Source organism: Anomaloglossus baeobatrachus, chromosome 2, assembly GCF_048569485.1.
Source record: "Anomaloglossus baeobatrachus isolate aAnoBae1 chromosome 2, aAnoBae1.hap1, whole genome shotgun sequence".
NCBI lineage: Eukaryota > Metazoa > Chordata > Amphibia > Anura > Aromobatidae > Anomaloglossus > Anomaloglossus baeobatrachus.
The window spans coordinates 140,897,766-140,925,514 of record NC_134354.1 but is presented as its reverse complement, the minus strand read 5'-3'; the positions used below and the strand labels follow the sequence as shown (position 1 = coordinate 140,925,514).

The following is a 27,749-nucleotide window of genomic DNA, read 5'->3' as shown; positions in this document are numbered from 1 at the left end:
CAATAACAGGCGATCAAAACGTAGCATCTGCGCAAAAATGGTACCATTATAAACGTCAGCTCGAGATGCAAAAAATAAGCCATCACTGAGCCATAGATTCCAAAAAATAAGAACGCGATGTGTTTCGGAAAATGGCGCAAAACGTGCGCCACTTTTATTGGACAAACTTGTGCATTTTTTTAACCCCTTAGATACAAGTAAACCTATACATGTTTGGTGTCTACAAACTCGCACCGACCTGAGGCATCACATAGATACATCAGGTTTATCATATAGTGAACACGGTGAATAAAACATCCCAAAAACTATTGTGCGATCACACTTTTTTTTTGCAGTTTTTCCACACTTCGAATTTTTTTGCTGTTTTCCAGTACAATATATGGTAAAACCTATAGTTTCATTTAAAAGTACAACTCGTCCCGCAAACAACAAACCCTTATATGGCAAGATTGACATAATAATAAAAATGTTAAGGCTCTCGGAAGAAAAGGAGCAAAAAACAAAAACGCAAAAACGAAAGTGCCCGGGGGCTGAAGGGGTTAAGCTGCGTTTTTTAGTTTAAAAAAAAAATTGACCTGTCAATTATTTCCTGCGTTTTTCTGCGTTTTCCTCCCATGCAATGCATTGGAAAAACGCAGAGATCAAAAACGCACCAAAACGCGGTAAAAACGCATGCATTTTTACCGGTGCGGTTTTTGCTGCTGGTGCGTTTTTATGCGTTTTTGTAATTTTTTAGCGGCCAAAAACGCAGCGTCAAAAAAACACAGCGTGCGCACATAGCCTTAATGTGTGTCTGGATGCTGTGGCTCTATCTGAAGATTTAAAGTCCTTGCATCACCCATAGAAAATTTGCAAAAGAGCTGCTTTTTGTGAGGCTTTTGAAATTCCCTGCATATTTGTCAACTTTTTATAGTCTTCAAACAAGAGAAGAGAAGGGGTTAACGCCGCGCATCAGCCAAATGAAGATGTAGAGTTGATAAATTGATATCCTTTTTTTATTTCATAGGTCTACACATTTCGAGGTAGAAACCTCTTCCTCAGGACGAGAATATCAACAAAGCCTTTCATAGGTCTACGCGTTTCGAGGTAGAAACCTCTTCCTCAGGACCAGAATATCATCAAAGCTTTGTTGATATTCTGGTCCTGAGGAAGAGGTTTCTACCTCGAAACGCGTAGACCTATGAAATAAAAAAGATATCAGTTTATCAACAACTCTACATCATTTGGCTGATGCGCGGCGTTAACCCCTTCTCTTCTCCTGTTTGAATGCTCATCCACGTGGGGCTGCAGCAGACGCCTTTACCTCAAGCTTAAACAGTGGTTGTGACGTTCACAACCACAGTAGGTGAGTATATATACTTTTATATATTACTCGTGTCATTTGGTAATACCCTATCAGCGCTTCTTTTTTCTAGTTTTAATAACTTTTTATAGTCTAAAATGGTGTTACCCAACTCCAGTCCTCAAGAGCCACCAACAGTGCATATTTTCAGGATTTCCTTAGTATTGTACGAGTATTGGAATGATTAAAACATGCACTGCTGGTGTCTCTTGAGTACTGCAGTTGGGGAACCCTGGTCTAAAAGGTCTCTCCTTTCTCTGGGAGCCTTCTGGACATTCCAGGAAAATTGGAAATACATTCCTTTGGTGTAATAAATTACAATTTACCATTATATATCTGAATTTGAACAAACTGGTGGAGGAGGTTGGTAATTGGCTTTTTACCTCTGTCTTTTCTGTCTGGTTACATAGTTACATAGTTACTTAGGTTGAAAAAAGACCTAGGTCCATCTAGTTCAACCTTCCTCCACCAGTTCTACATTTAGTCACTAAGTCATTTATAACCAACAATGTTTTGTGTACTGAGGAAATCATCCAGCCCTTTTTTAAAAGCTGTTATAGTATCTGCCATTACTACCTCTTGTGGTAGGGCATTCCACAGTCTGACCGCTCTAACTGTAAAGAACCCTTTCCTATTTAGGTGTCGGAATCGCTTTTCTTCCACTCGCAGTGAGTGCCCCCTGGTCCTTAGTACTGTCTTTGGAAGAAATAAGTCATGTGCCAGTCCTTTATATTGACCACACATGTATTTATACATATAAATGAGATCTCCTCTGAGACGTCTTTTTTCTAAGCTAAACATATCTAACTTTTTCAACCTCTCATCATATGGGAGGTCTTCCATTCCTTGTAATAGTCTAGTTGCCCGCCTTTGAACTGACTCTAACTTCTGAATGTCCTTTTTAAAATGTGGAGCCCAAAACTGGATCCCGTATTCCAGATGTGGCCTTACAAGTGATTTATAGAGGGGTAACAATACGTTGGGATCACGGGATCTAATCTCTCTTTTTATACACCCTAAAATCTTGTTTGCTTTAGCAGCTGCTGCTTGACATTGAGTGCTGCTGCTCAGCTTATTTGTAATGAGAATACCCAAGTCCTTCTCCTGTTCTGTAGTCCCGAGTTTACTTCCATTTAATGTATACGCAGTTATAGGATTACTCCGTCCTAGGTGCATTACTTTACATTTATCAACATTAAATCTCATTTGCCAAGTATCTGCCCATTCTGACATCTTATCCAGATCTTTTTGTAATATTGTACTATTAAGGTCAGTTTTTAATATCCTACATAGTTTGGTGTCATCGGCAAAGACTGACACTGTACTATCAATCCCATCCACAAGGACATTAATAAAGAGAGTAAAAAGAATCGGTCCAAGCACAGATCCCTGCGGCACCCCACTGCTGACTATAGCCCATTTAGAGAATGTACCATTTATGACTACTCTTTGTTTCCTATCTTTTAGCCAATTCCTTACCCAGTTGCATATTGTGTCCCCTAGTCCTTGCTTCTGGAGCTTTAGTATAAGGCTATTATGTGGTACAGTATCAAATGCCTTTGCAAAGTCCAAATAAATCACATCAGCTGCATTACCAAAATCCAGGTTTGAACTTACCCCCTCATAGAACCCCAACAGGTTGGTTAGACACGACTTATCTTTCATGAATCCATGCTGTTTGTCAGTTATCATATTATTTTCTGCAATATATTTTTGCATGTCATCCCTTAAAATGCCCTCAAAAACTTTGCATACTACTGATGTCAGGCTTACTGGACGGTAGTTGCCTGGATCTACCCTCTTACCTTTCTTAAATATCGGTACCACATCAGCAATCCTCCAATCCTGAGGCACCAACCCTGTTACAAGTGAGTCTAAAAAGATGAGATACAGCGGTCTGTCGATTACGGAGCTCAATTCCCTCAATATTCGTGGATGAATGCCATCTGGCCCTGGGGATTTGTCAATGTTTAATTTACTCAGACGTAGGCGTACTTCATCTTGTGTTAAATTAATTATATCGGGTGGTGGACTTTGATTTTTCACTTGTTGAATGATCCCTGGTACAGTCAGTTCCTTGGTGAATACAGATGAGAAGTGCCTATTTAATATCTCAGTCTTTTGTTTGTCCTCTATAACTAACTTGTTATTATATTTTAAGGGGCCGATACTATCCTTTGTTTTCCTTTTGGCATTAATGTATTTATAAAAGATTTTGGGATTTATTTTAATGTCATTGGCGATTTTTGTTTCAGTAGCTAATTTTGCTTGTTTGATTTCTTTTTTACATTTCCTATTGATATCTTTATACTCCTGCAATGCTATTTCTGTATTCTCAGCCTTTAAGATTTTAAATGCCCTTTGTTTTTGTTTTATTATACTTTGTACAGTCTTATTTATCCATAGTGGTTTCTTTTTATTCCTGGACATTTTATTACCAGAGGGTATACGTTTTTTACAGGACTCTAGTAGTATATCCTTAAACTTACCCCATTTATGTTCGGTATCCCCAGTTATCATGACTTTGTCCCAATCTACACATTTAAGCTCTTCCCTTAATTTGTTTTATAGGCTCGCTTCAAATGTCCATGAAACATGACGGACCGTTCTTGGATTGGAATGCCAGGCTGATATGCAAAGTTATTCCATGTCAGAAAACCTGATGGCCTGGCTGGGAATTCCGATCCAAGCACTGTCCGTATATATGGACTCGAGGAACTGGTCCACGGCCACGTTCAAATGTTCAGTATTTTCCATCAGTATTTGTAAGCCAAATCTAGGAGTGAGTGAATAATGCAGAATTGGTGCCGTGTTTCTATTATACTTTCCCTATGATTGTTCCACTCTTGATTTTGGCTTACAAATGCTGAGGGGAAAAAAATAAATCAAGTGGACGTGGCCTAAGTGTATGGAATCCACCTCCTGTGCTGTCATTGAGGATTCCCAGAAAAAAAATTACCAGTAAAAACTATTTTTTTTTTTTATTATTATTCTTCCCAGAAAAGAAAAAAAGGTATTCAATTCATTATATGTACTGTATAAAAAAAATGGTGTTCTTAAAGAATATAACTTGTCTCACAAAGGTTTTGTCTCTTGAAACGTGATTGAAAACAAAAGAAGTTAATTCCTTAAACTCTCAAAAAGGCCAGACCATAAAGTGTAACCGTTGTTTTAATAGTTATTTCAGAAATCAATAGTACACATTAAATTAAGCAACTTTTTAATATATCTAATCAGACAAATATGCTTATTTCTCTGGTACATTGATCAGTCTGTATCAAAATTCTCAATTCTAAGGTAAAATCTGTCTTCAATGAAGACTTTACCATTACTGAGATAAGAGATGGCAGTTGGAGGAGATTAGGAAAGAAAGGAATGAACCCAGCACCAATTCAATAAAATATAAAAAAAAATTCTTTTATTGGTATCCAGTTAAAATAATGTCGGGGAACTCACTGTACAAAAATATGTATAGCAGGTGAAACTTTACGCGTTTCGGACGAAAGAATTATCTAAAATCAGAAGAGTCCTTAATCCTAATCGGACGAAAGAATTATCTAAAATCAGAAGAGTCCATAATCATAAGTTCTTATGATTAAGGACTCTTCTGATTTTAGATAATTCTTTCGTCCGAAACGCGTAAAGTTTCACCTGCCATACATATTTTTGTACAGTGAGTTCCCCGACATTATTTTAACTGGATACCAATAAAAGATTTTTTTTTTATATTTTATTGAATTGGTGCTGGGCCCATTCCTTTCTTTCCTAATCTCCTGTTACACACACCGGTATGGACTGACCGGCAGGCTTCGTGCACCTTGGAGGGGAGTATGGACTCTAATAACAGGTGAGCTGGATACACTTTCTGCCTTTCAGTTGGAGGAGATGGCAGTTGGAGGAGATGGCAGTTGGAGGAGGTGGCAGTTGGAGGAGGTGGCAGTTGTTACTGATGAGATTCTATGTAGGTAGAAGATGTAGGTGGGGCGGAGCTCTTCCTTTAGCTCCTCCCTCTGCCCCTTGTGCCTACCTGTGCAAACAGCCCATCCCCTATCTCAATAATTGGAAAGTCTTCACCGAATACAGATTTTACCTCAGAATTGAGCATTTTGTTAATGACTGATCAATTCTGGCAGAGAAAGAAGCAGATTTGTGTAATAAGAAATATTACAAAGTTGCTTATATTCATATGTACTATTCATTTATAAAATAAAATGTAAACGACTGTGATTTTCTCTCCGGCCCTAGAATTACACAATACTGGTTACAATAAATAGCACCAACCAATAGAAACTGAATATAAAAAAAGAAAAAGTCTGACTTTATTAATTTACATTAACAGGCTCAAGGATAAAAAAAATAATATATCCACTTGGCTTCATGGGAATTGGTGCCTCCTTATATTATCCTCAGCAGGCAGCTACAATTGCCAAGGTAAGACATTCTGTATTAGTAACGCCTTCTACCTGAGTGCTTTGTCTGTGTATATGTGACATCGCTGTAGCATAGTTTTATACTTTCTCCATGAGGGGCACAAATCTTTTTTTAGTCTTTTGTTTGGATTATGAATGACCTTCATAGATGCAATTTTACCAGCCGTTTGTACAAATCCATATATTATAGCATCAAGGAAGCATGTCATACTAAGAAATAACGAACTTCTACATATAACACAATTGTGATACTACCCCTTGGCAAAATGCAGCTGCCATGTAAGCCTGACACACATTCCTCCATCACAATGGAACGTCTAATTAGACATTCAGTTGTTTTCAGTCTGATTCACGATTGAGTCCCGCACATTTGTCGTTTTTTTTTAATTGAAACTGCTGCATAACTCTGTAACTTAAATGGAAAACCTATGTCAATTCAACGCAGACGACCTTTAGGCCACGTGACCACGTTAAGTATTTGTCGAGGTTTTTACTTCAGTATTTGTAAGACTAAACCAGGAGTGGAACAATCAAAAAATTTAATAGTAACATTTTTTACGTACTCCTGATCTCTTCTTACAAATACTGATGTAAAAACCCCACAAAATACTCAATTTGTGCACGTGGCCTTAAGGCCGCTTTACATGCAACGACATCGTTAACGAGATGTCGTTGGGATCACAGAATTTGTGACACACGTCCGGCCTCGTTAGCAACATCGTTGCGTGTGACACGTACGAGCGACCGCTAACGATGCAAAATACTTATCAAATCGTTGATTGTTGACACGTCGTTCATTTCTCAAATGTCGTTGCTCATTTAGGACGCAGGTTGTTCGTCGTTCCTGAGGCAGCACACATCGCTACGTGTGACACCCCGGGAACGACGAACAACACCGTACCTGCGTCCTCCGGCAACGAGGTGGGCGTGACTTTCATGCGGCTGCTCTCCGCCCCTCCGCTTCTATTGGACGCCTGCCGTGTGATGTCGCTGTGACGCCTCACGAACCGCCCCCTTGGAAAAGAGGCTGTTCGCCGCCCACTGTGACATCATTAGGAAGGTAAGTATGTGTGACGGGTACTAGCGATGCTGTGCGCCACGGGCAGCAATTTAGCTGTGACGCACAAACGACGGGGGCGAGTGCTTTCACGAGCGACATCGCTAGCGATGTCGCTGAGTGTAAAGCGCCCTTTAGGTGGGATTTCAGCATAATCTTAAGCAAAATTGTTTTGCAGGATTACATAGAAATATATATATTTCTCCTAAATATGTGAGATTAAAGGGTTTCTATTTTTTTCTGCAGGGGTGCACTGCTCCCCAGCTTACTAGTTTCCTACATGCAGGGGGCCATTGCTCTTTTGCTTGATTGACAGGCTGAACCAGTAGCCTCACTAAACTATTGGCGCCAAAGGTGCGCTTTCTGATGCTGCACGTAGGGGAAGCTTTGCCTCTATAGCATCAGAAGATCAAAGCTGCACTAAAGTTGGTGGCATCGAACAATGCACTTTAGTGATCTTGCCAGCTTCATAGCAGTGCTTCAGTTGAAAAGAGCTTGTAAGTAGAGATGAGCGAATCCGAATAGTAAAGTTGAATTTTTGTATCGAACACGGACTATACAAAAAATAAATCAGAGTTCAGATGCTTTACGTAAAGCATCTGAAAGTATGCAAACCCACTGGACCAAGCATCGCTGTTCTCGGGTACGCTCAGTGCTCAGCCCAGTGCGAGCCGCTTGCAGTGTATGAATGGCTCTCAGTGGGGGTAACAGCAGCATTATCGGATATAGTGTGCACCCAATAAACAATGAAAAAAGCCTCCCTGCCTCAGAAGTGCTCTGTTTATGGCTGGTTGGAGAGCCGAACTGCCCAATCAGTGACTTCTAATGAGGTTCAGGTCAAGTGCAGGTCCCAAACTGAACTTTAGATAAAGTCCGGCTGAACTCGGCGAACCATACCTTCAACTTCCGCTCATCTCTACTCGCAAGCTCTGTACGTGCTTGGCCACTACTGATAGGCTGTCAGCAGTAGCTGGTAACCTAGGCAATGAACAGTAAACAATTATATATATATTTGATATGATATTAATCTATAGACATTAATATCAAGCAATTTGTAAATTTGCTCGTTTTACAAATATGAAATGTGAAAGAACATGTGATAGCACCTTTAGGCTATGTGCCCACGGGACTCTGTATCTGCGGATTTTTTGGCAGCTAAATCTGCAGCATTCCCCCGCAATCCGCACCTTTTCATAGGTGCTGATTTTGTGCGGATTTGTTGAGGATTTCGTTGTGGATTTTGTGTTTTGTTTTTTTTTTACATTCAATTGAATAGGCAAAATCCGCAGGTAAATCCGCAACAATAAGGCTATGTGCCCATGCTGCGGAAAATGCGCGGATTTTGCCGTGGATTTCTCGCGGAAAAGCCGCGGATTTCCCGAAAATCTGCAGCAGCGGCACTTCCCAGCCATTTCTATGGCTTTTTGGAAATGCTGTGCCCATGCTGCGGATTTTTCCGCGGCGGATTTGGTGTGGATTTTGATCCGGAAAAATCTGCAACATGTCAAGTATTGTTGCGGATTTTGATCCGGATTTTGGCTTCAGAATTAAGAAAAAGAAAAAAAAAATCTGCACCAAAATCCGCGGCAATTCCGCGGCAAATCCGCACCTTTGAAAAGGTGCGGATTTTGCGGGAAAGCCGCGGATTTTCATGCAGAAAAATCCGCAGCAACATTCTACCGTGGACACATAGCCTAATTGACATGCTGCAGATTTTTCCGCACAGAAATCCGCATGATTTCCGCTGCGGAAAAATCCGCAGCGTGGGCACAGCATTTCCCAAATGCCATAGAAATGGCTGGGGAGTAGCTGTGCTGCAGATTTCTGAAAAATCCGCGGCATTTCCACGAGAAATCCGTGGCAAAATCCGCTCATTTTCCGCAGCGTGGGCACATAGCCTTAAGGTAAGTTGCAAAGAAAATATAAGATTCTCTGTTTTATCAGTAGTAATCAAGAACACTGTGCTGGGTGAAACTCTGCGCGGAGGCGAAGTCAGCGCTAACTGCAATTTCTAGCAACTTGATAGAGATGAACAGTCAGTGACCACCGCTGATGTGACAAGAATTAATTGGATGTACATGTGTCACTTGCACAGATGTTTGTTTTTTGGATATTTGCCCAGCCTGACTGCTCTCTACACAGTGATTACCGCTCTGATCAGTGACTAAAGAAGGATCTTATGGTTTAAGAACATTTTATTTTTTATATGTGATAAATTTACTCTTACAATTTATAGATTTTCTTTGTTTCCATATTTTCGTGTAGACAAGTATGAATGAGAAAAGCTTCCCATATGATTTAGTAGTTAGATATGTGACTTGGCCTGATGATTACTTTGCTTATTCCAGCTCGAAGTGGGTTTTATACAGCCTCATTCATACAGAATGAAGAGAACTTTGTGCCCAATATCTGCCAACAGACAAAATACTAATTGTCTCATCCGCTGGAAGAAAGCACTATTTGTTCTGTGGTATTCTGTTCATGCCCTGCTTAATTGGCAGTCAATTTAATATTACTTCAGTCATTTGTCAGAATGTAATCAGGCATTTAACTTCCTAGAGTGAAGAATGTTTCGATTTCTTGAAGTATAAAGTAATTAAAATCCAGTAAAGTAAATTACTGGTTTGCAAACTGCATTAATTGTGTGTGTGTGTGTGTGTGTGTGTGTGTGTGTGTGTGTGTGTGTGTGTGTGTGTGTGTGTGTGTGTGTGTGTGTGTGTGTGTGTGTGGTGTGTGTGTGTGTGTGTGTGTGTGTGTGTGTGTGTGTGTGTGTGTGCGTGTGCGTGTGTGTGTACAGTAATTTAATATAGGAAATATAGTACAAAACACAAAGATGAATAGCAATGATCTTACGTTTGCTGTCCTCACAGAAGCTCCTATACATGTGCACATTTTTCACCATAATATCTGTGTGTGTGACCTAAAATAGAAAGCAGATAAGGAAATTGAACTACAACGGAAAAAGGGAAGGGAAGTTCTTTTTTCGGAATATTCATACATTTACCAGAAATGATCTGGCTACACATGCAATTTTTGTTGATCGGCTTCACATAGTTTGACCTAAGTAAAATTAAAATGGTTATTCGGGACCATGGTTATCTTTTTATAGGGCTAAGAACACAGAGGCAGGTACAGTGGCTTGCAAAAGTATGCACCCCTCCTTGGCTTTTTACCTGTTTTGTTACACTACAAACTGTGTTAAAATATTTTGTAATCTGGTTTGTGTCTTATGCATCAGCACTAAATAGTTCAAGTTGGAGAAGTGAAGTGAAAAAAATCTAGGCAAAAATTAAATATGGAATTAAATAACTTTAAATTGCCTTGTGCATATGTATTCACACCTTTTGATATGGAACCCCTTAAAATTTCTGGTGCAAGCAATTATCTTCATAAATCACATGCTTAGTGAAAGGAAGGCTACCTGTGTGGTGTGCAATCTAAATGTCTCATGATCTGTTAGTATACACACCTTTTCTGAAAGGCCACATCGGCTGCAACACCATTAGGCAAGAGGCACCACTAACCAAACAACATCAAGAAGGCCAAGGAGATCTTCAAATAAGTAAGGGACAAAGTTGTTGAGAAGTACAAGTCAGGGTTGGGTTATAAAAAAAGAAATTATATACAGTAATATATATATATATATATATAATATATGTATATATATATATATATATAATCACAATCTCTGATGATCCCCGGAGCACCATCAAATCCATTATCATCAAATGGAAAGAACATGGTACCACAACAAACCTGCCAAGAGAGGGCTGCCCACCAAATGTCTCAACCCAGGCAAAGAGAGCATTAATCAGAGAGCCAGCACAGAGACCAAGCGCAAACCTGAAGGAGCTGCAGAGTTCCCAAGCAGAAACTGGAGTATCTGTTCAAACGACCACAATAAGCTGTACACTCCATAGAGCTGGCCTTTATGAAAGACTTACAGGGAAAAATTGTAAGGCTCAATTTAATTTTGCCAAAAGACATGTGGGAGACTCCCCAAATGTCTGGAGGAAGGTGCTGTGGTGATATGAGACCAAATTTGAAGTTTTTCACCACCAAGATAAATTATATGTTTAGTGCCAATTAACACTGCTCATCACACCAAGAACACAATCCCCACAGTGAAACATGGTGGTGGCAGCCTCATGCTGTGGAGATATTTTTCAGCAGCAGGGACAGGGAAAATGGAGTGTAGGGGAAGATGTATGGTGCATAGTACAGGGATATTTTAAGAAACCTGTTTGTCAGTTATTTAAGACTGGGACAGAGAGTCATCTTCCAACAAGACCATGACCCAAAGCATACCGTTTAAGCAACACTGGAGTGGTTTAAGGAGAACCGGAGAAATGAATTGGAGTGGCCTAGTAACATCTCCGACCTTAATCCAATTGAGAATCTGTAGTCCGATTTGAAGATTACTGATCACCAGCAGAAACCATCTAACTTGAAGGAGCTGGAGCAGTTTTACCTTGAGGAATGGGCAAAAATCCCAGTGGCAAGATGTGGAAAGCTCATTGAGACTTATCCAAAGTGACTTGCAGCTGTAATTAATGCAAAAGCAGGCTCTACAAAGTACTGACTTTAGGGACGTGAATAGTTGTGCACACTGAAGTTTTCAGTTATTTAGTCCTATTTGTTGTTTGCTTCACATTAAAAAAAAACAAATGTTCCGCATTGTAGGCATGTTGTTTACAGTGAAATTCCAGGTTGAGGTAACGAAACACGAAAAATGCCAAGGGGGTGAAAACGTTCACAAGCCGCTGTAGTTGCTAATTATAGCCTTTTATACCTGGCGATAATCTCTGCCAGCTCAGAGCGATGACAGAGCCATCCTGCCAGCTATTCTCTCTGTTTCAGTAACATCGCATCTACATACCGTGTTTCCCCGAAAGTAGGACCCCCCCGAAAGTAAGGCAGGGTGGGGGTTTCGGGGGGGTCCGCCAATGTAGGGCACCCCCCGATTGTAAGGCAGGGTAGCGGGGGGGCCGGGGAATGTAAGGCCGCCTATGGGTGGGGGTCCCTGGGGAAAGTACAGGAACTTACCGCTGCCGCTGTTCCCTCGCTCCATCCAGGCCTTCTCCAGTCTCGTGCCACCCGTGGTCCGCCTCCGGTGAATGGCCCCCGCAAGGCTCCCTGCTGGCCATCAGCTCGAGCTGCGATTGGCCAGTCAGCCGGCTCGCAGCTGATTGGCCCTCAGCTCGAGCTGCGATTGGCCAGTCAGCCGGCTCGCAGCTGATTGGCCCTCAGCTCGAGCTGCGATTGGCCAGTCAGCCGGCTCGCAGCTGATTGGCCCTCAGCTCGAGCTGCGATTGGCCAGTCAGCCGGCTCGCAGCTGATTGGCCGAAATCAGCCGCGACGTCACCGCCTGCAGCTGATTGGCCGAAATCAGCCGCGACTCACCGCCTGCAGGCTCGCTCCGATTTCGGTAAGTTCCGAAACTCTGTGTGTGTGTGTGTGTGTTATGTGTATGGGTGCCGTATGGGGCTGTGTGTGTGTGTGTGTGTGTGTGTGTGTGTGTGTTATGTGTATGGGTGCCGTATGGGGCTGTATGTGTCAGTGTGTGTGTGTGTGTGTGTGTGTGTGTGTGTGTGTGTGTGTGTGTGTGTGTACGGTACCGGTACGATATGTGTGTGGGTGCCGTGTGGGGCTGTACCGGTACCGTATGTGTCAGTGTGTGTGGTGGCAGAGTGGGGGGCAGAACCACTGTATGGGGAGGCTGCAGGGGGGAGGATGGGGTGGATGCCGGATCTCAAACAATGGGGAGGCTGCAGGGGGGAGGATTGTCATTTTTTTTCTCCAATGTAAGGCCTCCCCCGAAAGTAAGGCAGGGTGGGACTTTTGGGGGTAAAATTAATGTAAGACAGGGCCTTACTTTCGGGGAAACACGGTAGCAGCTCCTTCTCTGCTTAGATATAATAGGGCGTCTCAGCCGATGTCATGCTGATTAACACTTGTCTCCCTACATCCTACCTGCGGATAGACGACTGTGAATCAGCATGACGTTGACAGAGCAGGCCAGAAGAAAATGAGCTGCTTTGTTGACGAGATGAAAAGAAGAAGTAGAGTCAGACCTCATCGCCACACAGAACAAGCATGAAGTTTAGCAACTATCTTTCTTTAAAAATAACTAAAGTCCTGGATCATTCCTTTAAGTTATAGTTATATGGAGTGCCACACGGGGTACTTCACAAACATGGGCAATTCCTATGCTCACATATTGTACAACACGATATTACAGAAAGAATGGAAAAGAGGACAATAGATGACTAAAATCCGTCATTTATTTTAAGTAAATTATTAAACATCCATAGTACATCAGGCATTAACAACTTGCGTGTTTCGAGCATGTTGCTCTTAATCATAGATTAACATTCTATAATTAAGAGCAACATGTACAAAACGCGTAAGATTGTTTGCCTGATGTATTATGTAATTTTAATTAATTACTTTAAATATATCAATTATTTTAGTCCTCTATTGCCCTTTTTGCCTTCCTTTTTATATATATTATACATGTGAGCCAGACAGATGGGGCATGAGGATCTAATGAAGCAGAGCAAACATTCCTGGACTGCAATCAACAGTATATTCTTTTTTTCATATGGTATTACAGACTTCTTCTCTCCTAATCCTATGGCAGAATAGATCCATACTACGCCATCCAATGGCGAAGGTTATAATTCTTTATCCTTTTAAATCAGGACGTACTCTTTCCACTTTGAAATCAGGGATATACAGAAGTACAGTAGAGCAACTCAGAAGTCTTAGTAGATCTCTATAACTCATTTGATGTATGAAGCCACAATATGCCCATGTGCATGAAGCACAGATTCTGCACCACAAATTAACAGAATAATACAAGTAAATGGGTTTTTCCGAAATTCCATTCGCATATTGCGGAAGAGTGTCTGTACAAAAATGAAAACACAATGTGAATCTCAAACTTGCAGTGGGATCATCCTTGTTCAGCTTTTCATTGCAGATTTCACCCTATCCATTACTCAGTAAGGTGAAATTTGCAACACAGCATAAACTGACCCACAATGCCTTTATGAAATCCAAAACATGATTTTCTCTTGCAAGTGCGATGAGTTTTATGTGCAGATTTTCACCTGAGAATTGCATCAGATGCGGAAAATCCCCAATAAAAAACGCGAATTAGTTTTTAGTGTGTGATTCCTTCGCAGAAACCCTCTAAACGCATGTAAAAACAAAACCTGCTTATTTTAAAACATGACATACCAAAAGTAGACAAAGGCTGCAGCATGAAAATGCGAAAAACTGCATGTAACTTATTGTGCCTAAATGGGTGCAGAAATGCAGCAGAAAATCTGAAACATCCAAAAGTCACCTAATACTTGTAGTGGGAATGTTGCCTTGAAGTTCCTATACTACTTTAATAGCAGTTGTCTCACATTCTCCCAACACCCTCCGCATATACAGTTGAAACCAGAAGTTTACATACACTACTACTCGTATCTAAGAAGACACATCTGCAGGTTTTTCTCACTATCTGACATGAAATCAGAATAAACCTTTCCCGTTTTTGTTCAATTAGGAACCAAAGTTATTTATATTTGCCAATATGGACTGTTTTAAGGCATTTTTATTACTTTCTGCAAAGTCAAAAGTTTACATACACTAAGAGTACTATGCCTTTAAACAATATGGGACAGGCCATATGATGATGTCATGTTTTTGGAAGCTTCTAATAGGTTTATAGATTTTAATGTACACCTCAAATACACTGCTTCTTTGTGTAGCATCATGGGAAAGTCAAAAGAAATCAGCCAAGATCTCAGGAAGCATAGAATAAAAACTGTGGAACAAAAGCGCTAAATAGGGTCTTACCAGGTAAGGTAACAGTTAGGCTACTTTCACACATCCGGTTTTTGCTCTGCGGCACAATACGGCGCTCTGCAGAAAAAACGCAACCGTTTTTTTTGCCGCCGGTTGCGGGTTTTTTTGCATAGACTTACATTAGTGCTGTATTGTGCCGCATGGGCTTGCGTTCGGTCCGTTTTTTTGCCTCATGCGGCAGATTTAGCCGATGCCGCGGCCGGATGGAACGTTGCCTGCTCCGGCAAAAAAAACGCATCGCGACGCATCCGGCCGCTGCAGCGCATTTTTCAATGCATGCCTATGGACGCCGGATGCGGCGCGATGCGGAAAAAACGCATCCGGCCGCCGCATGCGGTTTCTTCCACTGCGCATGCTCAGTAGCGTGCCGCAACCGGAAAAAAACGGACGGGCCGCATGTAAAAACTTATGCAAAGGATGCGCTGTTTTCGCCGCATCCGTTGCATAGGTTTCACAGCTGGATTGAGCCGCACTGCTCAAACCGGATGTGTGAAAGTAGCCTTAAGAAAAGATAAAACGCACTCACCTATTAGGGTTGTGCCAGTCCCAACCCCTAATTGCACGTTAGAAAATGGCGACAGCCACAGCCCTGGATTGAAAGTTAGAACCGTAAGAAGGGGGATAACAGGTGTATACTGCGCTATCACCAGAGGAAATGATGTTGATTATTTCATCTCTTAATTCTTTGTTTAGGTAAACATGTTTCAGAGAGCACTGTCTCCTTCATCAGGATACCAAAGAAAATCAACAGTCAGACTGTTGATTTTCTTTGATGTCCTGATGAAGGAGACAGTGCTCTCTGAAATGCGTTGACCTGAACAAAGAATAAAGAGATGAAATAATCACCATCGTTTCCTCTGGTGATAGCGCAGCATACACCCAATCTCCCCCTACTTACGGTTCTAAGATCTCAGGAAGAGAATTGTGGACTTATATCTGGTTCATCATCGGGTGCAATTTCCAGATACCTGGAAGTGCCTCGTTCATCTGTACAAACAATTAAACGCAAGTACAAACAAGATGGGAATGTCCAGCCATCATACCGCTCAGGAAAGAGATGGGTTCTGTGTACCAGAGAACAACGTGCTTTGGTCACACATGTGCATAGAAAAAAAGCAAAAGACCTTGTAAAGATGCTGGCAAAAGCTAGTAAGATAGTGTCATTATCCACTGTGAAACAGTATCAACATGGGCTGAAAGGCCACTCTGCCAGGAAGAAGCCATTACTCCAAAAGAAACATAAAAAAAGCCAAATTAATAGTCCAGAAACTAGAATACACTCCGGCACGCCTGTGGTCTGATGAAACTAAAATTGAACTGTATGGCCAGAATGACCATCATTACATTTGGTGAAAAAAGGGAGAGGCTTTGAAACCTAAGAACACCATCCAAACTGTGAAACATGGGAGTGGCAGCATCATGTTGTGGTGTTGTTTTGCTGCAGGAGAGACTGGTGCACTTTACAAAATAGATGGCATCATGAGGAAAGAAGATTATGTGGCAATACTGAGGCAACATCTCAAGACATGAGCCAGCAACATAAAGCTTGGGCAGAAACGGGTCTTCCAAATGAACAATGCCAAACTTGTTACAAAGTGGCTTAAGAATAACAAAGTTGTTGTTTTGGAGTGGCCATCATAAATCCCTGATCTCAATTCTATTGAAAATTTATGAGCAAAGCTAAAAAGGCAGGTGCGAGCAATGCGACCTACAAACAAGGCTCAGTTACACCAGTTTTGTCAGGAGGAATGAGCCAGATTCTTACCAACTATTGTGAGAAGCTACCTTGACAAGCTTCAAATGCAACCTGAAGACCCACCTCTTCTGACAAGCCTACAACCTGCTGTAACCCTCTCTCTGTTTGATACAGCGCCGCACAACCATCCCTATCCTCACCTATCCCTTGTAGACTGTGAGCCCTCGCGGGCAGGGACCTCTCTCCTCCTGTACCAGTCTGTGTTTTGTATTGTTTATGATTATTGTACTTGTCCCTATTATGTATACCCCTTTCATGTGTAAAGCACCATGGAATAAATGGTGCTATAATAATAATAATAATAATTAATAATAATAATTAATAAAGCTTGTGTAAAGATGTCCAAAACATTTGACCCAAGTCATATAGTTTAAGGGCAATTGTACCAAAAACTAATGAAATGCCTTAAAACATTCTCTCTCATTATTCTGGTATTTGGCAACTATAAATAATTTTGATAATCCTAATTGACCTAAAACATAAAAACTTAATGACAGATTCCCTTTAAAAACACACTTACTGACAATTATTTAATACTTCATATAAAAGCCTTTGTTGGTGATGACAGCTTAAAGATGCCTCCTCTATGGAGAAACTAGTCGCATAGATTGCTCATTTGTGATTTTTGGCCCATTCTTTTACACAAACCTAATTAAAATCCAGAAACAGCTCTTTCTAAGATCCTGCGACTTTTCTGCTAATTCTTTTCACTTCTCTGAAATCTTGTGAGGAGTGCTTTGTCATGAATGATTTGTATGAAATTGTGTTCTTTCCACTTCTAAATTATAGCCCCAACAGTGCTCATTGGACTCTTGAGTAGTTTAGAAATTCTTCGGTAACCAATGCCATTAGTATGTTTTGCAACAATAAGGTTGCAAAGGTCTTCAGACAGCTCTCTGGTTTTACCCATAATGAGATGTTTCTTGTGGCATCTTGGTAATGAGACACCTTTTTATAGGCCATCAGTTGAACCAGCTGTTATTATTTTTCACTAAGTGGCAGGATTGCTTTCTAAATACTGATAGATTTCAGGTGGTATCATAACTTTTTATGGCTTTTTGCACCCCTCTTTCTTCCTGTGTTCACTACTTCTTCCCTGTGTCTTTTCTCATTATTACACACATTTTATAAACAGCTATGGTTTGATTTCTTTGCCTGTGTGGATAGGATGGGTTGTTACCAGCATCTGGTGAGAAATTCATGTCAATAGCACCTTTATAAATATATTAACATAGAAAATTGGTGATGTGTTCAATACTTATTTTACTTGTAAGTCAAAGATCACCAAAGAAGCAGTCTTAGTAAAATGCATGCTGCATAATGTTTTGTTAGTAATCACACTTCTTCTTTCCAAGGACACCGGTACAGTCTTGTATGACTGGAGTCTTCAAGGATTTGTTACTTTAGAATCATTGTGGAAAGATGGGGGAAAAAAGAAATCCTCAAAAAAACATGAAACGGTAAGATTGTATTAAGGGGTTGTTGACTACTGGATAACCCCTTCTTATTAACTAGTGTGCCACACATATTAAAAAAAATAACATATACCTTTTGGTTTAGCAACAATCCTGCAATGCCGGAGCTGTAACTTCTTACAGTCATATGACTTTATTATTTTTTTTTTACTTATTTTATTGAAAACTGTTACAAAACAATAATACATGTATTCCAAAAGACTTCTTCAGAAGTAGGAAGCAAAAGTACAACATGCATTGTTCTTCAAAAGGTGTTTATATAAAGAAGCAGCTCACTCACTTATCGCTCAGTACACTTATTACATACTGTAGTTTGATATCAGCAAGTCAATTAAAACTCACGTTATGCTGAAGCATAGAACCAAGAACCAATATAGATGTTACTCTTCTGTCATCAAACCTGATGTACAAGCTCAGAATTTAAACTGTTGAGATCTAACAATAAAACCATAAAACCTTTTGCTGCCCACTGTGAGATTCCAAACTATATATAACCTTTAACTGGTAGTATAAATGATACCTCAATTGTGAAAGACCATCTGCAGAGATGAGTTCCATATGTCCCATACCTTATAAAACTGTTTTCTCGTATGTGATAATTGTGTTTACGGAATCAACCCAGGGCCTTAACGTTGGGGAGGGAATTACCCATCCATCTTGTAGCTATCAATTTAATGACAAGAAATGAAGTTTTTCTAAGCAAGATTTTGGTATGATGACTCCATATTTCCTCCTCAAGTAGCCCATATAATCATATTTTATGATCTAGTGGAACAGGAATGGATATCAGGGAGGATAGGACGGTGACTACACTCTACCAGAAGGAGAGAATAATTGGTCAAGCCCAAACCATGTGCCAGAATTTTGTGTTTAAGGCAACACCACAAACATTTCGAAGAGGGTAATCTATCCATTGGGTGCAACCTTGATGGGGTTAGGTAGACTTTGTGAATGCAGTAATTTTGCTATTCACTGAAGTTCACTAAAGAGGGAATTCCAAGATCTCCTCTTCAATGAAGTAGAACCAGAACCAATACCTATTCATAACATGTATGTGTACAGGGCTGATATGAAACCTTGCGGGCCGAACATTTATCAATGGGAAGGTAGATATGGTCGCCATTACATTTTATGAATGCAATTGTGATTGGAGAGCGGACCTTAATTGACGATCTCTAAAAAATTGGGGTCTCATCACATATTACTTATTTCTCACCTGATCGAAAGATAACAGTATATTCTGGTCATAAAGATCGCCAAATAAGAAGACATTTTGAGTGCTCCAAAATTGAAAGGACGGGTGAGTTACTAGTGAGGGTAAATAAGTCTTCTACAATAGAGGCATGTCCACTAAAATATGAGTAAAATTTGACACTCGTCTCGCCTGTCTCCAGACTAAACACGCCAACTTCTGCATAGGCCAAATTTTGGGAATGTCAGATTTATCAAGCTCCAAAAGTCCTAATAGACAGCTATTGTTTGCTGCTTCCGTCAAGTGATTCTCCAAATTTGGCAGTTGAGATCCCAGCATCCAACTGCTTAGCTCTTTTAGCTAGCCTGCTGTGTAATAAAGAAAATAATTTGGAAAAGCTGTATGCCCAGCTTGGAGGGTCTTTTGAAGGCTTGATAATTTAAGATTGCTCGATTTGGTACCTTAAGAGCGTATTACCGGGCTGTGGTCTGAAACCTCTCTGGAACCGTGCTCCACCTTCTCCAACCTAATAGCCACACCAATAGGGCCAATATCTATGCGAGATAAAATATGCCTAGATAAGGAGTGACAAGTGAATTCTAGAATATCAGGGTGGGAAGCGCTCTATAAATCCACCCATCCATTACCCTCCATATATGAGGACAAAGTGGTAGAAGAGGGTCTAGCCATGGGTTGTTCATAACCAAATTTAACTCTCCCATACATATAATGTAAGCATCTGGGTAGCTTGAAGCTCTTTTTAATTATTTCTAAATTAGCTAGGGGTGGGTAATATAAACACATTTAGAATTTATTACTGCATATTTAAAAAAAAAAAAAAATTAAAAAAACCGCCTTCTGGATCTCTGTGCTTAACCTTTGCTTCCAACCTAACCAATTCATTTCCTAACAATGAGATTCATCAAGAGTAGCTGGTGTGCAGACCATTGTACCCAGGGTTTCTTCAACACATTGCTGAGTTTTTAATGAGAGGTGTCTCCACGAAGCCTATTATATGTGGTTGGTACTTGTTCACCAGTGAAAATACCTTCACCATCTTACCAGGGAAGTCGAGGCCCTTCACATTCCCACATATATAGTTTCCCAATTAGGATAAATATCTGTTGAAAATCTAAATAAGAGAAAAAGAAAGTACCGCTTCGCAAAGTATGAAAACATTATCATAAAGGATATAGCAGAGCCAGTCTGGTTACTGTGATTCGTAATAGGACAAAGCCTTCCACAAAAAGTGACTCTTCCAATTTGAGTCGTTAATGGACGTAGAAGAGTGGAATAAACTTGGCAGCAAGCATCAAACAAACAAATAGCAACATGACTGTGGAATGATATGGAGATTGATATCTCATAAAGTTTACAATTTTGGAGATACTCACACTAAACATAGTGAAAGGTAGAGCTGTTACCAACGATGTGGGAAACCAGAGCTCTTATTGTTGTGAACTAGACCTGGTTCCTTCTCGTCCCCCCTCTTCTGGGTTCACGAATAAAGGATTGGGGTATTCCACTGTGAGAAAGGTTAGTGTTTCTCCCATCTTTGAACAGGATGAAATTGTAGCCATTCCAATGCGTTGCTGGAGTTGGAGAAGAAAGTTGTGGATCCCTTGTAGACGATGCAGAGGCAAGACGGATAAACCATAGAATAAGAAATGTTCTGATCTTTAAAATTCCTTTTTGCATCTGTGAACTTGTGCGTTTGGAGATCCGCGGAAAAATCGGGGGAATATGGACCCTGTTGCATTGTTATGCTTGAGAGAGTCTCTTTGCCTCCCCAACATTTCTGTCCATGCAAGTCAAAGCTGTGCTAAGAACAGCCTAGGAGGGGCTCCTGGAGGTGGGGATTTAGCTGGGACTCTGTAGGCCCTCTCCACCGTGAACATGGGGGAAAATTCATGTCTCAAATTACATTTAAGCTAGGCTTCAATACATTTTTCAGGGTGTTGACCTTCAGCTCTTTCAGGAAGGCCTATTGTCCTAAATATTATTGGGTCAAAGTTGGTTTTCAAGATCATCCGTATTTTTTACGTCATGCATCGGCTAACCCAGCCACCTTGTTTAGTTTGGTTGCCATAGGGGAAAACTGGAATGTGATACTCTAGATTTCACTTCAGAGACGACCACTTCACGTGATATTATTATGTCATGTGACCATTGCAGTCAATCAGTGGACATAATCACATACACTTTTTTTTCCCCTTACCAAACAGCACATATTATGTGTTTTTTTTTCTCTTGGTCACTTTAATGTTGCCGGCTACTGTACAGTGGAGTGGCTGATCAACAGGCAAACCGATGTTCTTATGGCTTCATGTGGTTACAGTAAATGTTGCCTCCTATAATTGGCCCAATTGACAGCTAATCAAGGAAAACAGAATTCCTTCTACTTCACTGTCTGCCATCCAAACCCTACAGAGCACATATGGGACAATCACTCCCTGCCTATAACTTGTACCAAAATGAGTAAACATTTTTCAAGTAGTTCTACGGAAAATTGTGGTCCACTTCTAGTGACAAGGGGTTTGCTATATGAATAATAGCTTTAATGTAGGGTTTCCACCTCTAAAATTATTGCCATTTGCAAGGGCTTCAATGGAAGAGGTGGCAGCATTCACTTACATGGATAAGAGTTTGGTAAATGACTGTAGTTCCTACTTTATTTCTTAAGCTTTGTAGGATGATTCTAAACTTACCCTGCAGACAAACCTGCGGCAAAATCCGCGGGTACGTTTTTCCCGTGGGCACATAGCCTTAGGTTGATGAATATCAGATCTTTTACATCTATTTCTGTTAGGATTGCAACATCATGGGAAATTCTCACTAATATTTCAGTCTCTAAGATATATATATATATATATATATATATATATATATATAATGTGTATATGTATGTGTGTGTGTGTATAGCTGGGGTCACATCGTAATAAGTGACGCACATCCGGCATCGTTTGACATATCGTAGCGTGTGACAGCTACGAGCGACGGTGAACGAGCAAAAATACTCACCTTATCGTTGCTCGTTGACATGTCGCTCATTTTCAAAAAGTCGTTTCTTCTTCTCTGCGCCGGTTGTTCATCGTTCCTGGGGCAGCACACATCGCTCTGTGTGACACCCTGGGAACGATGAACACAGCTTACCTGCGGCCGCCGGCAATGCAGAAGGAAGGAGGTGGGCGGGATGTTTATGTCCCGCTCATCTCTGCCCCTCCGCTTCTATTGGCCGGCCGCTGTGTGACGTCGCTGTGACGCCGAACGTCCCACCCCCTTCAGGAAGAGGATGTTCGCAGCCCACAGCGAGGTCGTCCGGGAGGTAAGTGCGTGTGACGGGGGTTAACGACTTTGTGCGCCACGGGCAACTAATTGCCCGTGACGCACAAACGACGTGGGCGGGTACGATCGCACGATAGATCATACCGTGTGACGCCGGCATTATTCTTTTGCGTGGTTGTCACACTTAAATGTTTCAGATCTCCAAACAAATTTAAAGCGTGACAATGTATATTTCTGAGGCTAAAATATCAGTGAGAATTTCACATATATGATATCAAAATTTGAGCCACAATGTCCTATTCTAATCAGAATAATTAAATGTTTTTTCTTTTATAGCCTGTGAGTCTGGACCAATCAGCAGGCAATGCATCATCAACTGACATGTCCCAACCAGAGACTCCATCTCAAAGCTCCAAGTAAAGGTAGGTTTTATATCTACTGTATATATTCCTCATGTTCACATACTAAGGTCCAAATTCACCATCGCAAATGTTGGCACAACTCTACTACAGTTTCCCTCTAGTATCGTTTCCTACATACTCAGAAAAGGTTTGTCTTTTTGCAACTTTCTACTCGAAAAGTCACAAAAATGGTTAATGACCGGAAAGAAGCCCTTTCTTTTTCTTAGTTTGTGCCAAATTCATTACTAGAGATGAGTGAACTCGAACTGTAAAGTTTGGGGTTTGTACTGGACAACTAATGTCCGGTGCGCAAATCTGAACACGCACTTCTCACGGAAGTCCAGAGTTGAGTTTGGATACTAATCGTATGCTGAATACGTTTGTTTAACAGCTGCAACACAGCTAATCAAGCTTTTCAGCTGTAGGCCCTTCCGCAACCAACATAACCATGCCGAGTATTGGTATGGCTGTCATTGGAAGCGGATCTGGTGACCCGGCCTGCATAACCGTCGGATCACGGGTGGTGCCGCTCTTGTGCTCTGACAAGCGTGTGGACAGGATGCTGCTTGAGTGAAATAAAGTTTTAGGTTACTCCTCTTATTCCTCTTTTTTTTCTGTGTGGGCACTCTGTAACAGGCTTTGTGGGGGTACGCTTTAAAAAGGCTATGTGGGGTTATTCTGCATACAGGAATGTAATAATCTGCTGGGCACTATCTCTTTGTACACAGGTCGTATAATACTCTGCTCTTTTTTTGGGGTGCAAAGAATGAAGAGAGTATCAAATAAGAAGACGTGGCTATGGTGCTGGTGGTGGAGCTGCTGCAGTGAGAGGACATGGTCGAACTGTGCCTGTTATGCTCTGAAATAAAACACCTTCCTCTGGGGCACGCAAGCGACAGTACATTCTGCATAATATCTTAGGCCCAAGTACTGCTGCACAAATGGTGAGGCCCAAACAAGTAGAGGCGGTTTTAGATTGGATGGCTGAAGGTGCCTACAGTTCCTTTGCTTTGTCTTCCACACGGTTCCCTGCTGAAAGCGCAGTGTTTGCAGAGGTGGCCCATAGACATCTGTCTTCCTCATTACTCCCTAGCAAATCAGGCAGTCTGGAACAGTAGTCTGAGTCCCAAGTCATGCAGCAATCACTTCTGCTTTTTGATGACTTGGCAGGCTGGGGTTCCGTGGGCCAGCCACCTGACCCTGACCCAGAAGTGGCAGAGATTGAGTGCACGGATGCCCAACCGCTTGTTCAGTTTGAGGATGTGGGAGGGCCCATGCACATGGTCAGCGGATCACCGTAGCACATACCTGATGATGACAAAACACATGTTCCAACTGCTGTGGCTTTCCGCAGTGTGCAGACCAACAAGGAAGGCAGAGGTGAGGAGTGAGTGGAAGATTTTTCTTGGGATGATGAAGTGCTTGACCCCACATGAAGTCAAGGCCTTCTGAGTGACGTGCCCAGTTTGGAGGAAGAGGTGGCAGTCCAGGAAGAGGTGGCCCCAGCTGCACAGCAAAAGAGGAAACAGGATGCAAAAGCACAACGGACGGCCCCTAGCCAATCTTCCAGCTACTACTGTCCACCACGCCAATAGATTGAGCACACCAAAGGCATCTTAAAGGAACTCTCTCACGTGGCATTTCTTCAAGCAATGTGCTGACGACAAAACGGGGTGGTTTGTACGCTGTGCTTTCAAAACCTGAAGCAAAGTAGAAATGTACTTAACATGAAAAACAAGGAAAGATTTGAGGTCAGTCTTCTGCTGCTTCAGCCTCCTCCTCCCTCTCCTGGCTCTCCGCAAAGGCTGTGAAAGCACCCCCAGCAGCAATGTTACCGAGCATCTCCACACCATCCCATGGAAGCGTTCAACTGTCCATTGCCCAAACACTGGAGAGAAAGAAGAAGTACCCCCTGCTCACTCACAAGCCCTGGTCCTGAATGGCAGCATTTCCAAATTCCTGCCCTTTGACATGCTGCCATTCTAGCTGGTTGAAACGGACACTTTTAAAAACTTATAGTAGTGGCTGTCCCACAATATGTGGTTTCCAGCCCTCACTACTTTTCCAGGCGGGCCATCCCTGCCCTGCACAAACAAGTTGCGGACAAAATCAGGTGTGCACTGCGCAACGCCATCAAGTATTCTTCTAACCACCAATACGTGGACCAGTAAGCACGGGCAGGGACGTTGTATCTCCCTAACTGCCCTCGGGATAAATGTAGTGGTGGCTAGGCCTGAGGCGGAAAGGGTTTTGGCTCATGTCTTACTATCACTGAGGATTGCTGGATGTTTTTCTGTCCATGTTGCCTCCTCCTCCTCCGCTTCCTCCACCTCCTCCTGATCTGGGCTGTAGAAAACCTGCACAACCAACTTCAGCACAGCCAGGGGGAAATGACAAATCAAAAACGGTCCGTGGAGCCTCTGTTAGGAGAATAGCCAGATATCCCTCCGGGAAGGACCAAACCAAGGAGTGGCTCTTTTTAGGAGACCACCATAATAACCATATTAAGTGGCCCTTTTAGTCAATCCTACTCCACACTGATGAGGGGCAATACTCCGAAACAGCTGTCTGTGGATGGATACCATGTTTTGGTATTGCCCTTGTCATATCATTAAACTCATCAAAAGCTGGATATTGGCAAAAAGGGCCACTTAATATGGTGGTTATGGTGGTCTCCTAAAAAGAGCCACTCCTTGGCTAGGTCCTTCCTGCAGGGATATCTGGCTATTTTCTGTGTTGAGACACTCCTAAGAGAGGCTCCACAGATCTTTTCCGATTTGCATACTTCCCAGGGGGCAATGCACCTAGGATTTCACTGTGTTGTGCGCCTTCGCTGGCTGCCGGCAGTGTTTTCTCAGGCTGGTCTCCTCGAGATCAGTGATTGTTTTGTCTTGTAGGGGGAAATGACAGCAGACTGTTTTGACACACTGTTTGGGGGAAAAATCCCACTCCATGCAGGACCTGTGGACAGGGATTGGTGCCACTGAACCGCAAGCACAGCCTGGTGGTATGCAATAACGGGCGAAATCTTGTAGCAGCTCTGGACATAGCTGATTTGACGCACATTCCTTGCCTGGTACATCTGCTGAATTTGGTGGTGCAGTGATTCCAAAAAAATTACTGTCAGATGTCAGAGTTGCTGAAGAAAGTGATGGCCATCTGTGTACGCTTTCGGCATTCTCACCCTACTGCTGCTCGCCTGTTTGCATTGCAGCTTCACTTTTGCTTCCTGCTTTTATATGATGTACTCACAAGGGGGAACTTCCCCTTGCATATGCTAGAGAAACTGTGCAAGCAGCAGCATGCAATAGTGGAGTGTCAGCTGAAGCACGCACAAATTATTTACACTGCGGAACAACACCACTTCACGACCAACGAGTGTGCTTCCATGCGGGACATGTGTGCCTTGTGTTTTTTCAAATAGTCAACAAACATGGTCAGCGCTGATGACTCTATCATCAGCGATACTATCACACTTCTATGCCTCTTGTAAAACGTAACGTTTGTTAAAATAGTTAAATAATGTGATACTAACAAAGAACAACACACATTTAAAGCATAGTGTTTTCCAACCCAAACTAAACAGATCACACTATGTTATTTTTTAAGCGATTCTGTGATAGTTCTCAAATTAATGAGATCACATCATATTAAGTGTATGTGGTTCAATGATTAAGTTGGGAACACCATGGAGAAAAAATGGGCTACAAGCCCAACCGGTTCCAAATGTTTTTATTTTCTTTGAATACTTTAGCATGGGAATATTAACTTTACTAATAGACTTTTATTTCAATTTCCAATTCATTTCATATATATACAGGACATGATAAATAGTGAGCCAATGATTTATAATCTGTATCCGAGGATATGAGCATAAATAACGTTTGTATATAAACATTATGCCTAGGGAACCTACGGTACAGATTTATGCACTATATATGTTATTTTATGTCAACTGAACCGCAATGCAGTCCAAATATGTTACTGATACTAAAATGGATTCTTTTAAATTTTATTTTTTGTTCCTCGCCCCCTAAGCAATATAATACAGTATATTTTGTGAGAATTATCATACCACAAAAACTGCAATTCACCTAGATATCTAACCAGGGGCGGCAATATGTTATTGATTGTTCAAAGGCTAAAGGGTGGTTTACACGAGACGACGGATCGTGCGATGCATCGTCGGGGTCACGGTTTTCGTGACGCACATCCGGCATCATACACGACGTCGTCTCGTGTGAAACCTCTGAGCGACGCAGTATCACTCACAAATCGTGAGTCGTGTACTCGTCGCTCAGTTTCATAATATCGTTTATTTTTACTTGTGCCGGTTGTTCACCGTTCCCGTGGCAGCACACGTCGCTCCGTGTGACACCACGGGAGCGATGAACTCTGCTTACCTGCGTCCCACGGCTCCCGCCGGCTATGCGGAAGGAAGGAGGTGGGCGGGATGTTTACATCCCGTTCATCTCCGCCCCTCCGCTTCTATTGGCTGGCCGCTGTCTGATGTCGCTGTGACGCCGAACATCCCTCCCTATTCAGGAAGTGGACGTTCGCCGCCCACAGCGAGGGCGCTCAGCAGGTAAGTACATGTGACGGGGGTTTCACGACTTTGTGCGACACGGGCAGCGATTTGCCTGTGACGCACAAACGACGGGGGCGGGTGCGATCGATTGTGGAATCGCACAATCGGTCGTCCTGTGTAAAGCAGGTTTAACACTTAAATTGACTGTCCCTATAAACTGTCAGCTCAAATGTAAGATATCTATAGAGTCTTGCTTTAATAGTATCCCACCAATAAAATTTGTGTATACCCCTTATCCTCTTATTATATTTACTTTAAACCAATTTGTATGAAGCCTGGGCAGCAAAAATATTGAGTACAAATGTCTTCGATAGCTTTATATGCGTCCCAACTTGAACACTGACTGGACGATCCCAGACA

At 41.8% G+C, this 27,749-nt stretch overlaps 1 protein-coding gene across 5 annotated transcripts in view; it reads left to right on the top strand.

Moving 5' to 3' along the window:
* The window catches only part of APOO (apolipoprotein O), a 124,435-nt gene that overhangs the window by 85,357 nt on the left and 11,329 nt on the right, over positions 1–27,749 (top strand). For all 5 annotated transcript variants that reach the window (XM_075333389.1, XM_075333391.1, XM_075333392.1 and 2 more), the window contains 3 exons: positions 5,682–5,773; positions 17,804–17,908; positions 22,737–22,822. In XM_075333389.1, the coding sequence (XP_075189504.1) occupies positions 5,682–5,773; positions 17,804–17,908; positions 22,737–22,820 (281 nt within the window). In that variant the 3' untranslated portion in view covers positions 22,821–22,822. The remainder of the gene's footprint in view (positions 1–5,681; positions 5,774–17,803; positions 17,909–22,736; positions 22,823–27,749) is intronic.